This window comes from Talaromyces rugulosus, chromosome V, assembly GCF_013368755.1.
Source record: "Talaromyces rugulosus chromosome V, complete sequence".
Lineage (NCBI taxonomy): Eukaryota > Fungi > Ascomycota > Eurotiomycetes > Eurotiales > Trichocomaceae > Talaromyces > Talaromyces rugulosus.
In genome coordinates, this window is record NC_049565.1 from 1544904 (window position 1) to 1561152 (window position 16249).

Sequence of the window (16249 nt, forward strand, 5' to 3'; positions counted from 1 at the left end):
ACCGACATGCTTCGACTAGACAAGGGTCGAAAATGCCGCACCAGGAGTGCACACCACCACCACTACTACTAGTCAAAAAAGTAGATACCAATTCACGACCAGACAACCCTAATGGTCCAATGAGCTCCGGAACTGTGAACCTTAAAAAGCTGGTTTAACTTCATCGGCTAGCGCATCATCGGCTAATGTCATTTTGAGCAAGCAAGGCAGGTCTGTGCCCAATGATGCTGCTGGATTACAAGGTACCAGACGATTGCCAGGAGCAGAAATCTCTGAACCGTGGGCCAAATGTGACATGGGCCACTTCTGACGCGGTCGACCTGTCCAAGTACATGGGGATCCTTCAAATGTATCAACTCATCAAAGCTTGTGCTTAGGGCCATCCCCGTCCAGCCTGCTGACGCCTCCAATCACAGTACGCGACTGCGCATCCGGAACAAAAGATCCGCGGGGTGTCCCTGTAAAGTCGGTCAAATAATTAAAAGACGTTGGCCTCCTTGGTTGTCTATCATCCCTTTTACCCTTGTTGAGCTGTCAAAGTCGAGGCCGACTTTTGTGTTTTATCGATCAAGCCCTCGGAAACACACAGAGGCGGCATTTTCATAAGGACGCCCGTCATGTCATTTCAACCTGGATTTGGAGAGAGTTTTAAGAGAGAAACATGGATCTTATATAGCGTGGGCATGGCAGGAGCTGCCTTACGATAGTGAGTTTGTCTCAAGAGAAAAAGTTACAGATCGTTGCTGACAGTAATAGTGTTGCTCGTGTTCGACGTCTCGGTATCCGCCATCTGCAAATTGACGACTTTATAATGATGTTCGGCATGGTATGGTATACGATTTTATGTGTGGCCTTAAATGAGGTTGCATCTGGGGGAGGGTCGAATTTGATGACGGATGAAGACATCGCCAACTTGACCCCGAGTATACACGCAGAAAGAGTCAGAGGAAGCAAATGGGTCTTTGTATCGGAACATGCCTTCATCTTGACTATTTGGAGCTTTAAATCCTGCATGCTCGTTATTTATTCCCGGATAACGTATGTCACACTCTCTATCTCGTTGCTTAGTAGTTTGTTGTTGACGCAGTATTTGATAGGGACGGTCTCGCCCAAAAACGACTCATCAACTACTGTGCCATATACGTTGCCCTCGGTTTTGTTGGCACCGAACTTGGTTTATTTTTGAGTTGCATTCCTCTCAGTAATTACTGGGCTGCTCCTACCCCGAACCGTGAGTGTACCTCGGTGACTTATGCTCTCATATAAAACTAACATATTTTTTTTTAAACAGCACAATGCTCAAACTATCAACATTACGAGATCATCCAAGGTTGCTTTTCTATCACTGCTGACGTGTTTATGCTCGCCGTTGCCATCCCACTTCTGTTGAAAATCAGACTACCGACGAAACAAAAACTGATATTGGTTGTTCTTTTCGGGATGGGGATATTCGTCATCGTCTCTGCGATTTTAACCAAGGTTTACTGCTTGGTGCCCCACCTTATCTCCTACGTTTATATGAATTGGTACTTTCGCGAAGCTACCGTGGCTATCCTGGTCACTAATCTGCCACTTGTCTGGTCGCTGCTCCGAGACGTCTTCCCCGGTATCCTGAGGAGCTGGACTGGCGGCTCAAAGAAAGCCTCCGACCGATACTATCCATCCACACCATGGTCCAACACCCACAAGTCACGGGGCAGTCGTGGATTTGGCGTTGCAAGTCATGTGCGGTCGACGCGCTCCCACTACGATATCGAAGAAATGGGCCCAATGCCGCAGAAAGAAGATAGCTCGGTGAGCATTAGCCAACGCAGTGGCGACAGCCCAAACTCTATCAGCGATGACGGATCGGCTCGCGCTCTCCGAATTCGCCAGGAAATCACGGTGACGGTCGAAGAAGAGGCGCGACGGGAGTCTAAGCTTATTTCGTCAGCTCATGGGTGGAGCGACAATCAGATAGACGGTCGGAAAAGATCCTCAGCCTAGACGTTCGCCATTTGTTTACAATATACAACTCTTGTTATGTGCTTGGTCGGGTATAAAGGCGTTTTTTATGTGGCTGATGGGAAGAAAGAATTATGATTTAATTATTTTTGAATGTTATGTACACAGCCTTTCCATTGTTTATTCCAGCATAACAATATCGTGATTCCGATACTTCCGCTTGACCGATATTTGCATCACTTCGTGGCTGGTACTTAAGCACGGTCCATGGAGATCAGACCCAGCTGGTGCAGTCTGGCGGATGAGAGAACTAATAGTTCCATGCCATGAACCACGGATCGATCTCGATCGGTCATATCTAGTTGGGCGGGAAAAAAGCGAGACATTTTACCAGGACATAGCCTCCAGGCTGTTAATACTATTATACTGCAGGGATTAGAGCCGTGTGGCCTATGATGAGGCTGACTGATGTGGGGAGGCAAGTGGCCAAAAAACCTAAGAAAGGACTTCGGACGTACGTACTGTGCGTTTAATTTACAGCGGGTGTAGGAGGCCCCACCGACCCGCAGTGGGTCCTTTAAACCTTATCTTATGCCCGGTAGGCTCCACTCAATGAATCTGGATCAATCGATGAATGGTCAAGACGGACAAGGGCTCTTGTCCGGGATTTGTGTTCTGTCAAGTTTGGACCTCTTGAACCCAGTATTTTCCCGCCGATCCTCATTCTAACTAAGCCATAGCTGAGGTCTGTTCCTAATATGCTTAAGCTTTAATCTTGAGGGAGTTGTGGCAGTGGAGCCTATCTGGATGGATTTTGTCAAATCACAACGTTGTCGTGGAGGACCTTTTCCCAAAAGGAAATGCTAGAACTGGCTAGACAGCCAATAAAGTAAATTAGTATCGAGCAACTAATCTAGCGTCAATTTTCCCCCAACTGCCTTTTGTTGGGTTATCTCAAACAGTAGATGCTGTGACGCAAACTTAGTCACCTATCTTATCGGTAGTTAGTATTTTCAAACCCGCACCAAACAACCAGTTAACCACCATTTTTTGTCTTTCTGGCTCGAGCAAGGTCTCGGGAATCAATCAATGGTGACGGAAATGGACCAGACCGCATATCTTGCCATCAGTGGCCGGCATGTCTTCATTACAGGTGCGGCAGGCAGCATAGGGAGCCAAGCTGTACGGGAGTTTTTGGGTACGTTAGTTCAATGTTTTTATACTTTACGTCGGCAGTTTACCTAGTAGAATAATAGACTCGGCTCAATTTTGTCAATGATACATGTAATGAAGCTCTTGTAGAACCTGACTAATGTAAAGCAGATCAAGGATGCAATGTGACTGCACATGACCTCAGCCCTGTCCAGTTACAAACTTCCGAAACAGATCGTTTGCATACAGTAACAGGAGATATCTCAGATGAAGATTCAATCAAGTCATGCATGGAACAAGCTCAACAGCGATTCGGACCTATCGATATTCTCATAGCGAATGCAGGCATTGCAGACGAGAGCCAGGCATATCCTATCTGGGATTTGCCTGTGGACATCTGGGACAAGAACTATCGAACCAATGCCCGCGGAACTTTCCTGACTATCAAGCACTTCCTTCGCGCCGCAAAGAGCGCGCAGGAAAATCAAGGAGGAAGGGAACTCGACAACTTGGCTATCGTGATTACTGGCAGCGAGTACACAAAGGAAGCCGGCTATTCCGACTACGCTTCTGGCAAGGCCGGATTGCAGTATGGATTGATCCAGGGACTGAAGAATGAAACCGTGAGATTGAATAGGAAAGCTCGAGTGAATGCTGTGGCTTATGGCCCTGAAAACGTTGCGCGTGCAATGGCTTTCTTAGCTTCCCATCGTGTAGCTGGCCACATTTCCGGTCAATGCATCTCCGTAGAGGGTGGTATAGATGGCCGACTTGTATGGAAAGAGAACGAGGTAGTCAATACGTCTGATCTCTCAGTTTCCTCATCTGTACAAATGATACCCCAATCAATGCCTAAACCGCCACGAAACAAGATTAGAGTGGCTGTCTCAATAGACTTGGATGCCGTATCCGGCTGGCTTGGAACAGGTGGGTGAACCCTCATATTTGATGCAAGATACTGATCCTTAGAATTAGGCTACTCTCCTGACAATGTGTTAGCTGATTACTCGGCAGGCTTTTTCGCTGCCCGAGTGGGTGTACCTCGACTCCTGAACATGCTGAAAAGAGTTGGTATCGCGAACAAGGTGACATGGTTTATCCCCGGCCATTCAGCCGAGAGTTTCCCGCAAGAAGTCCAGCAGGTTGTCGAATCTGGATGTGAAGTTGGCTTGCACGGCTACGCTCATGAAGGAGCATACTCACTCACCGTCCAGCAAGAACGAGATATTCTCGAAAAATGCATAGAGATAGCCACAAAAATCACAGGCAAAAGACCTGTGGGGTATCGTGCGCCGCTGTACCAAGTTCGGGAGTCCACATTGGACCTTTTGGAGTAATATGGCTTTGAATACGGTAAAACAAAACCATTTTCTTTAACTCTGAAAAGAATCAACTTCTAACGTCGACATCTAGACGCTTCTCTCACAGACCACGACTGCCACCCTTTCTTTGCTCCTCGCCGACCTCCCCTCCAACCTATCGACTACACCAAACCTGCCTCTAGCTGGATGCACCCAATCCCATCATCCTCATCCCTGGATCAAAACATCTCCTCCGATTGTCGACCCTTGGTCGAGGTGCCCTGTAATTACTACATGGAAGACATGACGCCGATGCAATTTCTGCCGCACGTACACAATTCACAAGGCTATGTCGACGTGCGCGTCATCGAACAGATGTGGCGCGATCGATTTTTGTGGATTCGTGAACATGAATCGGAGCCGATCTTCGCTATGCTGATGCATCCGGATACATCTGGCATGGCACACGTAATTGGAATGGTGGAGCGGATGATCAGGTGGTTGCAGAGTTGGGGAGAGGATGAGGTCGAGTTTATGCAGACCGGAGAGATTGCGAGGTGGTGGAAGGAGGAGAACCTACGAAAGTAACTGTTTCTACGATCTACACGTGCTTATGGATGGAAAAAGTGCTGGATATTTTAAATAGAGTATTTTCGGCTATATGTACATTTTTGTAAATAAAGTGGATGAGAGGATTTTCAAAGCCTCATCGTTGCTGGTCTACTCGAATGAAAATGATGCTAAGGTATAGACAAAAACATCCCAAAACGCCTTACATGCCAGACTGGAAGGCAAAACGGCATAATAAAAAACTCGCTCCGGAATCGCATAACAAAAATAATTTTTTTTTCCCCTTCTATCGTTTATTCGTAAAGATCCATGTCACCACCCTCCTCGATTTCAGCAAGGGCGTCGTCAGAATCCACCATGTCTTCGTCGTCCATATCACTATCGGTATGGTTGGGAAGCACATCGATGCGGCCATCTTTCATAACCACTTGGGCAATCTCGCCGTCTTTGATGCTTCCACGTAGAATCAAAACAGCAAGCCGGTTGAGGACTTCGCGTTCAATGAGGCGAGATAGCGGACGAGCACCGTATGCGGGGGAGTAACCGGCTTCGCCCAGATAATCTTTGACATCTTCGGTGCATTCAATTTTGATATCTTTGTCGTTAGCTTCGAGACGGCGCTGAATTTCGTTGAGTCGAATGTCCACAATAGAACGAATCTCGCGCTTGGTCAGACGGTTGAAGATGACTGTACTGGAGATACGGTTGAGGAATTCGGGAAGGAAGTAGTCACGCAAGGCGCCCATCACTAACTCGCGAGTCTGAGGCTCAATTCGTCCGTCTTTGGCTGTTGGGCGAGCGAGATATTCAGCTCCGAGATTGGAGGTCATGACCACAATACAGTTCTTGGCGTCAATAATCCGGCCTTGGCCATCGGTAATTCGTCCGTCGTCCATGAGCTGTAGCAGCACCGTCAAAACTTCCTTGGCTGCCTTTTCAACTTCATCAAAAAGAAGGATAGAAAAGGGGCGGCGGCGAAGATTCTCGGTAAGCTGACCACCTGCATCGTGTCCGACGTAACCCGGAGGTGCACCGATCATTCGGCTAAGAGAGTGTCGTTCTTGGTATTCCGACATGTCGAACCGGATCATAGCCTTGGGATCATCGAAGAGGAACTCGGCGAGTGCTTTTGTCAAAAGAGTTTTACCTGTACCGGAAGGACCGCAGAAAAGGAAACTCGGGGGTTGATTGGGGTTGGCTAAGCCAGACCGTTGTAGTCGAATGGCGTTGGATACAGACTGTACGGCTTCTTTCTGACCGACGACAATCTTGCCAAGGTGCTTCTCCATTTGAAGGAGTTTGTCCTTCTCGGTAGTCTTGAGCCTGGTAACTGGAATTCCGGTCCACCTGCCAACGATTTCATTGATTTGATCGGGACCAACAGCGTCAGGCATGAGAGTCGTCTCCCCTTGATCCCCAGCTCGGGCACGCTCTTCGGCATCACTCTTGGCTCGTTCAGCCTCAAGACGTTGGATGAGAGCTTGGGTTTCCGGAATGGCGTAATACTCAAGATCGGCGGCAGTTGCAGTGTCTCCTGAACGCATCGACTCGTCTCTTTTGACTTTGAGCGAGTCTAGCTTCATCTTAGCGTCTTGAATTTCTTTGCTGCGCCTCTTCTCCTGTTCGTATTTCTCTCGGAGTGGTCGCAGTTCCTCGGCAACATTTGCTGCTTCCTGTTTGGCCAGCTCAAGACGAGTTTTGGATGCGGCATCTTTTTCACGCTCTAAAGCGTGGATTTCGATTTGAAGCTGTCGTAATCTTCTTTCAAGATTGTCAAGAGCCTCCGGTTCCGATTCACGAGTCACACGCACGGCTGCGGCAGCTTCGTCAATCAAATCAACGGCTGAATCAGGTAATCGTCGTGCGGTGAGGTAACGAGCAGCAAGTGTGGCTGCTGTTACAATGGCACCATCAAGGATGTTTACTCCGTGATGAACTTCGTATCGTTCTTTGAGACCACGAAGAATAGAAATAGTTTCGGGCACAGTTGGTTCCTTAACCAGGACTTGTTGGAAACGTCGTTCAAAGGCCTGGTCTTTCTCGATGTACTTGCGGTATTCCCCGAGCGTAGTGGCACCGATACAGTGTAGCTGGCCACGAGCTAACATCGGCTTAAGCAAGTTGGCTGCATCCATGCCTCCCTCGCCGCTCGATCCAGCACCCATCAGAAGATGGATCTCGTCAACAAATAGTACTATGGTCTCGCGTGCTTCATCAATCTCCTTCAACACGCCTTTCATTCGTTCTTCGAACTCGCCGCGGAATTTGCTTCCCGCCACAAGCGCGCCGACATCGAGAGAGAGAAGTTTGCAATGTGCAAGATTGGCTGGTACATCTGCGTTGACGATACGTCGTGCTAGGCCTTCTACCACAGTAGTTTTACCAACACCAGGATCACCGATCAGGACAGGGTTGTTCTTCGTCCGGCGAGTAAGAATGCGAATGACTCGTCGGATTTCTTCCTCACGACCGATGACTGGGTCAATTTTTCCTTCGCGGGCGAGTGCCGTCATGTCGATGGTAAACTTTTTGAGATTTTCATGTTCTTCTTCAGCATCGGCAGTCTTGGAGTCGACTCGCTTGGTGCCGCGGATCTGTGATACCGCGTTGTCGATAAGTTTCACATTGGGGATGTTAGCCTCAGCCAAGGCTTTCTGGACCTGTCCATCTTGAGCGAGCGCGGAAATCAGGTGGTCGATAGCAACGTAGCTGTCCTTTTGCGTTTTGGACAGGTCAGACGAGGAGCGGATGACCTTGGAGAGAGCAGGGGAAACGGCGACTCGTTCTGGAGGAGGGTCTTGGCTTGGCTGCCTGACGAGCAGCTTCATGAGTGATCGTTCTAGCAGCTGTGGATCGCCATGTGCCCGTTCAATAACTTGCTTGAACAGCGGGACACTCGATGAGTCTGTTTGTTGTTCTTCATCGTCTAGATTGCCCGCTGGGGGGTTCAACAGCGATACGGCAAGGTGGAGAGGCAGGATTTGAGTGTGAGCGTATTGCTCTGCAAGATCGTTTGCATCGAGCAGAGCCTTGTTGGCCCGGTCTGTAAACTGAGCACCGTTCATTGTGGCTTGTATAGTGCGCCACACGAAGATTCACGCCCGTTTGCTTTTGTTTTTTTTTGGGGTTGGAGTATTCGCCCTAATTGGGTCGAAATATCTGGGGCTCACCAGACTAGATGTGGAAGTGAAGCAAAGGTGAATTTTCGAGCGACGGCAAAGAGGTGGTTTCACGAAGAAGAAACTGAGTCGGGAGTCACTGGGCACACAGACGATATATAAAGGCAGCGTTCTTTGGGCATCATATGAGATGAAGACGGACGAGTGTGTTGGAGAAAGGTCTGGCCAGACCCCGCTCCTGCCCGCTCCTGCCCGCTCATTCGCCCAGCTTCTGTTGCCTTCTGGAACAGTCGAACTCGTCGACGTCAGACCACGTGACCTCCCCGCATACGTTGGGATGACTTCATACAGTAGCCCTAACCCTAGTAACCCTACAATAGCCCTAATAGCTTAGAGATAGTGTGATGAATCATTATTGCCCGGAAGTGTCAATAGTATCATGGTGGCGAGATAACAGTAGATTGAAGATAAATCACGTGACCTGCTTGCCAATTTGGCAATTTCAAATTTGCCGCCGGAGCAAATTGTTTTGAACCTTATTGCCCTCTGTTGCTCGAGGGCAAAACAAAGGCCAAGATGTTGACTCTACGGGAGCAATCGGTGCCACTAATATATAGAACATCGACTGAATCAGCCCATGAGTTGCTGTCTGCCCTGATTGGATTGAGGGGGACTGCCCAATCAGAGTAACAACTGATCAACCGTGTGTAGCACTGGATTTGTTGTCTTGCATTAGTTGCATAGTTGCATAGTTACACTGCGTATACCGTCAACTGACCCGTGTGGTTGCAACTTCTCGGAATGGAGACAAGACTACGACTTGTGTTGAGAGCTGTCCTGGGCATCTCGTAAACACCACGAACGTCCAACACCATGTCATATCACGTGACGTGCTGGCAGGTGCTCTTGCCCTGGACGATTGCTTCTCCTTCTCCTTCTCCTTCCTCTTTCTCTTCCTCCTCCTCTTCCTCTTCCCCCTCTTTCTTTTCATCTTTGGAATACGAGATCGCTCAATGAAAATCACCGAAACACAATCGAAACACACTTGACTTGGACTTTGACCCCGAATGGAGGGATCGTCTATGTCATGCCGGGCTATGCACGAACGAATGATGTCACTAAGAACCCCCACGACTAGGACGAGCGTACCAATCACATTCTGGTTTTAACAACGTTATTCTCTACCACGGTCAGACGGAAAATACCCTTCGCTGGCTTCCGAAGAAGAGTCCGTCCTCTAGATTTGTCGTCCCTCGGGCGAGAAGACCCGACGAGACAGGAAACCGGCTTCCTGGTGACACCGATGCAGAAGAAGCCTGCAATGGATGTGGTTACTCTAACTCGGTTGCCACCTGCGACATCCTCAAGTCTCGACCATAGGCCCGTATTATGCCTTTGATCAATTTGGCCTAGTCGACTCGAGCCTACGAGGCCATGAGGGATTTAGAACCACTTCATGACGCCTACAGCGCTTGATGGAAAAATAGCACACGACAAAAGAAACGACGAGAGGTTCCCACACTCACCTGTTTGGTCAGAATGACCATGAGGCTGGCGTAGTTAACACGGCTGGGCTGGGAGCTTCGCGCAAGCTGACCCTCTTTTTCCTTGTTCTCGTCGCCCTATGGCTGCCCTAGAGTCGCTCCAAGGTTTGGTCGTCACCCCCTCATCGCTCCGAGCATGCCTGGTGAGCGAGGTCGGTCGGAACTCGTGCCTGGACACGGCTGCATTCCTCACCCAGCGCCATACGTTTTGCCATTCCGGGTTAATCGAATCTGCAGTCTCCAAAAAAAAAAAAAAAAAAAAAAAAAAAAATTTCGCTACAGCGCCCTAATTCATTTCCATTATTAAATAGATCAGGGCGAACTCCTCTCTTTGGCCTTTTTCCGTTCCACAGCTCAAACGCCTGCCTTGCGCTGTGTCCCGTTCGTATTAAATAGTCGGTGTTTCCCCCTTCTCCAGGAACAAAAATGAAGATTGCAAGTCTGACGGTTTTTTTGCAGATCGGACGTTGTGAAGCCACTCTTGCGTGATCTGACGCGTGTCTTGTGTGCTCTATCTTCTTGCCGACAGGCCCAGCCGTCACCACAAGCTCGGCCTGGAACAGCCGTTGATTGGAATTGACTGCTTTTCGATTGGATCTCGCACAGAGAATCATGTCGAACAAGCCTATTTTTGTCGCTACCCATCCCCGGGCCTGCTCGACTGCCTTCGAACGGGTAAGGCTCTCTCACCATGGGTTCCCACCCCTTGCCGGTGGCGCGAGCGCAAGGAGATCTCCTCCCCGGCTAATCCGATTGACTATCTAGGTCTTTATGACTCGTCGGGACAGCCTGCAGTGCATCCACGAGCCTTTTGGGGATGCTTTTTACTATGGCCCGGAGCGGTTGGGCTCTAGGTACGAGGACGACGAGGAGGCGAGACTTGCTAGTGGCTTTAGCCAGTCTACCTTCAAGACCGTCTTTGACCGGATTGAAAGGGAATCCACTGAGGTATGAAACCCTTTCCCCTTTTGTGCTCGGTTTCTTTTCTTTTTTTCTTCGCCTCCAAATCCCACTACGTAGCCACTGTGGATCTTGCGATTCAGTGTCGCGTGCCCCTTCAAGTTCACAATCAAGGCCTAGCTGCGTCGATTCGCTGCAGCTCTAGCCCCGCTGCACGAAAGAAAAAAAAAAGGAAGAAAAAAAGGAAACAGATTTGCTAATGGATACTACGGCATCGCAATATTCGCCTCACTTCCTTTCTCACATGCGTTTCGTGCTAGCTACATTTGGGATTTCAAGCTTACTCTATTTGTCAATATACAGGGCAAGCGAGTCTTCATCAAAGACATCATTCACTATCTCGTTCCCCCGAACGGAAAACCAGCAAGCATTGCTCCGTCTCTGCTAAAACTGAAGCGCGGGATCGGCACTAGCGAGCATGTCAATGGCCAATCCAACGGTCACGCCAACGGGGTTAATGGCGCCAATGGCGCCGCTGTTAACGGCGTGAGCGTCCACGGGGAGTCTTCTCGGCAAAAGGCTCCCTACCCGTACGACACAGAAGCCGAGCCTGGAAACCCAACCGTGGTGCCCACCGAGCTTCTGTCTAAGTTCCATTTCACTTTTCTTATCCGCGATCCCCACTATAGCATCCCATCCTACTACCGGTGCACCATCCCACCGTTAGACGAGGTTACGGGCTTTTACAACTTTTCTCCATCTGAGGCTGGCTACGATGAGGTCCGCCGTGTTTTCGACTACCTCCGCCAGGTCAATATCGTAGGGCCTCGTATGGCAGCCGCGGGCGGATCTGCCAACGGGATTTCTCATTCGGCAGCCAGCAATGGCGTGAATGGCCACCATTCTAAGAAGGGTGGCATTGAGATTTGCGTCGTGGATGCAGACGAGATGCTCGACAATCCCGCCGAGATGATCGAGGGGTATTGCAAAAGCGTCGGAATTCCTTATGACCCGGAGTTACTGACCTGGGACACTAAGGAGGACCACGAATTTGCACGAGCTGCCTTTGAGAAGTGGAAGGGTTTCCACAATGATGCGATTGAGTCCAAGGGTCTTGAAGCCCGCTGCCACGTATGTTTTTCTTACTATCAACGGGACATGTTATAAGAAGCTAATTTAGATGTCTGATTACAGCCTAAGGAATTCAAATCCGAGGAAGAATTCGATGCCGAATGGCGCCAGAAATACGGTGAAAAGGGTGCTAAGATCATCCGTGAAACCGTCGACCGCAACATGGCCGACTATCACTACCTGAAGCAGTTTGCCTTGAAGGTATAATCTATGTCAAAGACAGATCCAACAGGAGACAAAGACAGTCATTCTGTTGTTTGATATGAATTTTTCGGGTTATGTGCTTTTTCTTCTTTCTTGATAACCGCCCACAGATTGTAATTTCTTAATTTTTGTTTTAACGATTGATGATACGACTGGATGACTCGGTGAATGGCCGGCTATATCCATTTTTTTCCATTCTAACTTGAAACATGCATATGTATTCTTGTGTCTGAGTAAGAATGATTTTTACGATGCCCCCGTTATCATAGCTGTTGCATTACCAGATTGAGCATTGAAAATGATTAGTGAATTTGATTTTCTAAAAACTAAAAAGAGCCTATTCATTGTAACAACGCCCTAATCTCATCTACACTAGTTTTCACTTTGATAAACATTGAAACACTTGGCTAAATTTCCAAAAACGTCGTTCGTTGACGATAAAAATAATACAAGATACATATCAACAGAGCTGGATGATCCGCTCGGAATAATACAGGGGAGACCATTCACACTAATGGACTTGACAATCAATGTCCTTCTAATGACACTCGTCAAAAAAGACTGCAGTCTCATAAAATAGAAATAAAAAGAAACATCAGACCGGTATAACAAAAACAAAGGCCAAGGACGTTGTAGCAGCAAAAGAGAGTACAAAAATAAAGACACCTCAGAAGAATATAGGGGTCATCGCCGCTCGCTGATGCGTTTGATAAGAATGGGAGAGAGGGTTTAATTTCCAACAGGTAGATCCGGAACAGGCTCTCCGGGGAGGGAAAAAAAAAAAAGCTAATTTGTAACTTTGGTTTTTTTTATACAGCAGCATATCCTCCTCTCGTACCGGGGCCTTGAAGGGTATTAATCACCCGGCGCAACCAGTCTTGGAAAATATAAGGGACGTCACGGATGGTGTCCCCGTGGGGGAGAAGGTCCCACCCTCGAGCACCGTAGCGGTTGTAGTTCAGCCAGGAGCCGAAGATGAGGTATGTAGCGACCAGGAGGAAGACGCTACAGAATTATTAGTTTAAAAACAAGAAATTTAGAAGAAAAAAAAAGAGTCTTACATAATGATCAACCAGGTGAAGAATCCCCAGTGACCACTGCCGTTAGAATCCGACGGGTTGTCGCTGAGATAGTTCTCGCATGCGTACTTGGTCTTCCAGTCGAGTCGGAGAATGTAGTATTTGTCGTCGACGAGACCGAAGCTCTTGAGCTGGAGGCTTCGGTCGGAGGTGTCTTGCTCGCCATCGGCTTTATCTCCGCTATTGTCTTTGTCTTTATCGTCGCCTTCTTCTTCTTCATCATCGCCTTCCTTCTCGTCGTCGTCCTTGTCCTCATCATCCTCGCGCCGGAAACGCTTTTTGCTTTCTTCTTCGTCCTTGTCCTTGTCCTCTTTATTTTTATCCGAGTCTTCAGACTTCTCCGTTGTCAGACCCTCCAAACCCGTCCGGTCGGGGTCACATTGAAACTCGATAACAGCCGAGGCCGGCTTGCCTTTTTTCTGGCCGTGCTCGTGAATCTCGCCGCCGGCGATTTTGACACGCACTCCCTCTGTATCAGCATCTTGCTTTTTCAAACGCGTGACTTCTGGGTCTTTGCTGCCGCCGCCAGCGGGATCCAGTCCGGCAATAGGGAGAGGTCGCACTTCGACCGGGTGCTCGTCTTCGTCTTCGTCGTCATCGTATATCGTCCTTTCAAAGCCGCAGACTATAAATCCAAGTTAGAACAGCCCCCAAAAAATCTTTATCAAAGAAAAAGCAAAACATACTGTTCTTCGACGTCCCGCAGTAGGCGCCTTCAAAGTGCGAAGCACCGCCCAGAATGTTGCAAATGTTGATCAGATACGTCGTGTTTTGCGTGTACCCATCCAGATGGGTGGCGTTGTAGATCTCATGGACGCCGCCGAGCGGACTCAGATCGAAATGCACATCGTCGACGCGGATATCGGCGCACGAGAAGCCGAGGGCAGATGTTAGTGAAGGGGATGATGATAGCACAGCTGTCAGCAGCGCCAGCGAGGGCTGGGTGAGCACGCGCATGGCAGGTGGGGAAGAAGGAAACGGGAATCCCTTTCTCGTTATCGGTGTTTTTTTTCAATGCTCGAAAGAGAGTAATGGTATAATAGATAGGAAAGAATAGGGTTGTACAATGAAGAAATGCCCCCTGTTAGTTGATGGAGGAGGTTGTTCGCAGAGGCTTTGACGGTGACTGCGACGAGCCGCGAGTCGCGCGCCAAGACCGCCGGACTCGGCTAAGCAGCGTCGATGTCACACGACAAAACAGGATGACCAGAAGCACTATCAAATGGAATAGTATATATGAATGTACTTCTAATAGTCTGCTGAGGATGAAGATCATAACAATCTGCACTCGCTTGAAATGGAATTGCAGGGTCGTGTCTTGCAGGAATACACTGCGGAAGGCAGTCAACCTATGTAGTATCTACCTAGTACGAGCTAGATAAAAAGGAGAACTTTGCCATAATCTATTTCACGTATGGTAACTAATACCAGCATCGTCAAAATAAGCCATTGTATGCCGACATGGAGCTATCAACCGATTCTACTTGCATCGAAAAGTATAGATAGATGGCGCACAGACCACGTGCGGGATCGCCTTTAGCCTGCATCGCTCGACTCTTCATCAATACATATTGATTACACATAACCCCCGACAAAAACCAAATAAATACACCAGTCAGGAATCGCGTCTATACACATCACAAAAAGATATCAATCCCGCTTGATTTTCCTTGTCGTCTCAGTCTGGTTACACAATCCCAAATTTTCAAAATGCTGCAACATCGCATGGTGCGCTCTCTCTTCCCCTTCCCCTCGCTTCTCGCATGGCGGGGCTAAAAAGACCTTATTATCCACGCAGCTCTCAAAAGATGACGAGGCCACTGCAGGCGGAGAGGACAACGAGGTGCGTCGCGAAGATCAGGACAAGATCAATCGGTTTAGCCGGCTGCATCAGCGCGAGACTGTCCTCGAAGAGCGATTGAAAGCGAAGCAAGTATGTACCCATTTGTCAAAGTAGAACGACAAAAAAAAAAAAGAGAGAGAGAGAGAGAGAGGGAGAGAGAATAACAACTAGCAGAAAGACAAGGAAGATATAGACGAAGTCTCAACAGAATTGGAACTAGCAGACGAAGATGAACTCGTACCGTACGACACACAACAACCCCTTTCAAATCTCTCTGCTAGTCTGGCTAATCTGATATCATTAGATACAAAATCGGCGACTCGTTTGTGCATCTCCCGCTCGAGGAAGCACAGTCGTTGCTCACGGCGTCATCGGAAGAGATCGATGCAGAAGTCTCTCGGCTCGAGGACTCGTTGGGTGAATTGCGAGAGGAGCTAACCCAACTCAAGGGTGCGCTCTATGCGCGCTTTGGAAAGGCTATTAATCTTGATGTTTAGGGGGTGCATCTATGAATGTAAATTTAATTCTTTCAAGGAATCAAAAGTTCACCAATCAAGCACGGATATCTAGCGGTTGCCGGACACCTAATAGGGCATGGTTTATATGCACCTTGACGTGGTATTTTCGTACCTAATACTTGTTGACTTAGGCCATGAAACTACTAGTATACTGTCATCTATTACCCTCGTACTCCAATTACTCGAGCTATTGGTATTCCTCAATTATTTCACCCGCCAAGCTGCCCAATTCTCGACAACATCTGAAAATCCTAATTTCTCTAGCTTTTGGGAAACACGGCGCCTCTAATCATGCTATAGAATATCTAAACCAGGCCATCCCATCAAATCTAACCCACTTGAACAGCGAAATTTAGTGTAAATCTATTTTTTTGGAATATACCCAGCTATTTCTTAATTAATGATGCTAATAGAACTATCAGTTCTATTAAGAAGAATATTTCCTAGTCCTAAATTATAATGATAGAAAATAAGAGACAAATAATCTATTCTTAGTTTATTATAAGTCTTATAAAGACTATTAGAGTTAAAGATATTTTAGTATAGGATTTAATTAGGTAGTATTCTATTAACTAATTTCTATCAACCCCACTAATCACTTCATCTATCCATGTTATTAGGGACTTATAGATATTAACAATACAGAATACACACTCTTATTATACTGTTTTGTTTATTTCTTACCAAATGTTATGCAAAGTAAGACCTGGCACTCTACTAAGAACAATCAAATACCAATTACCTAAGAGGTCTGCATAGTAATGGACCTCCAGGGTACTAAAGTCTAGTGGCTATGGCCGTGTTTCGGGAATTGGAGCGGAGGCGGCGCTGGAAAGAGAGAAAAGAGCCCCATTGCCATCGCTCCATAAAGCCAGGCTGGGAGACGGTTTTTGTTGGTAACAAAGCAATAGGCTCTCTACAATCAGCCAAGAGTTGTCATTGAT

The 16249-nt window shown here is 47.9% G+C and overlaps 6 protein-coding genes across 6 annotated transcripts; 4 read left to right on the forward strand and 2 right to left on the reverse strand.

The window, feature by feature from the left end:
* Window positions 1–617: 617 nt before the first annotated feature.
* TRUGW13939_09080 (uncharacterized protein) lies at window positions 618–1986 on the forward strand (the record flags this gene model as incomplete). The annotated part of the gene is made up of 4 exons (XM_035492205.1): window positions 618–706; window positions 757–1038; window positions 1098–1231; window positions 1292–1986. The coding sequence occupies 4 exons, from the start codon at window positions 618–620 to the stop codon at window positions 1984–1986; spliced, it is 1200 nt and encodes a 399-aa protein (XP_035348098.1).
* A 1059-nt stretch (window positions 1987–3045) lies between these two features.
* On the forward strand, window positions 3046–4985 carry TRUGW13939_09081 (uncharacterized protein; the record flags this gene model as incomplete). The annotated part of the gene is made up of 4 exons (XM_035492206.1): window positions 3046–3142; window positions 3268–4023; window positions 4072–4383; window positions 4510–4985. 4 exons carry the CDS (start codon window positions 3046–3048, stop codon window positions 4983–4985), a joined length of 1641 nt encoding a protein of 546 aa, XP_035348099.1.
* A 275-nt stretch (window positions 4986–5260) lies between these two features.
* TRUGW13939_09082 (uncharacterized protein) lies at window positions 5261–8032 on the reverse strand (the record flags this gene model as incomplete). Its single annotated transcript, XM_035492207.1, has 1 exon — window positions 5261–8032. The coding sequence occupies one exon, from the start codon at window positions 8030–8032 to the stop codon at window positions 5261–5263; it is 2772 nt and encodes a 923-aa protein (XP_035348100.1).
* Window positions 8033–10242: 2210 nt separating this feature from the next.
* Window positions 10243–11868, forward strand: TRUGW13939_09083 (uncharacterized protein; the record flags this gene model as incomplete). Its single annotated transcript, XM_035492208.1, has 4 exons — window positions 10243–10305; window positions 10396–10578; window positions 10894–11661; window positions 11725–11868. The coding sequence occupies 4 exons, from the start codon at window positions 10243–10245 to the stop codon at window positions 11866–11868; spliced, it is 1158 nt and encodes a 385-aa protein (XP_035348101.1).
* An 806-nt stretch (window positions 11869–12674) lies between these two features.
* On the reverse strand, window positions 12675–13901 carry TRUGW13939_09084 (uncharacterized protein; the record flags this gene model as incomplete). Its single annotated transcript, XM_035492209.1, has 3 exons — window positions 12675–12870; window positions 12927–13569; window positions 13631–13901. 3 exons carry the CDS (start codon window positions 13899–13901, stop codon window positions 12675–12677), a joined length of 1110 nt encoding a protein of 369 aa, XP_035348102.1.
* A 753-nt stretch (window positions 13902–14654) lies between these two features.
* On the forward strand, window positions 14655–15284 carry TRUGW13939_09085 (uncharacterized protein; the record flags this gene model as incomplete). Its single annotated transcript, XM_035492210.1, has 4 exons — window positions 14655–14672; window positions 14743–14877; window positions 14962–15029; window positions 15092–15284. 4 exons carry the CDS (start codon window positions 14655–14657, stop codon window positions 15282–15284), a joined length of 414 nt encoding a protein of 137 aa, XP_035348103.1.
* Window positions 15285–16249: the final 965 nt, after the last annotated feature.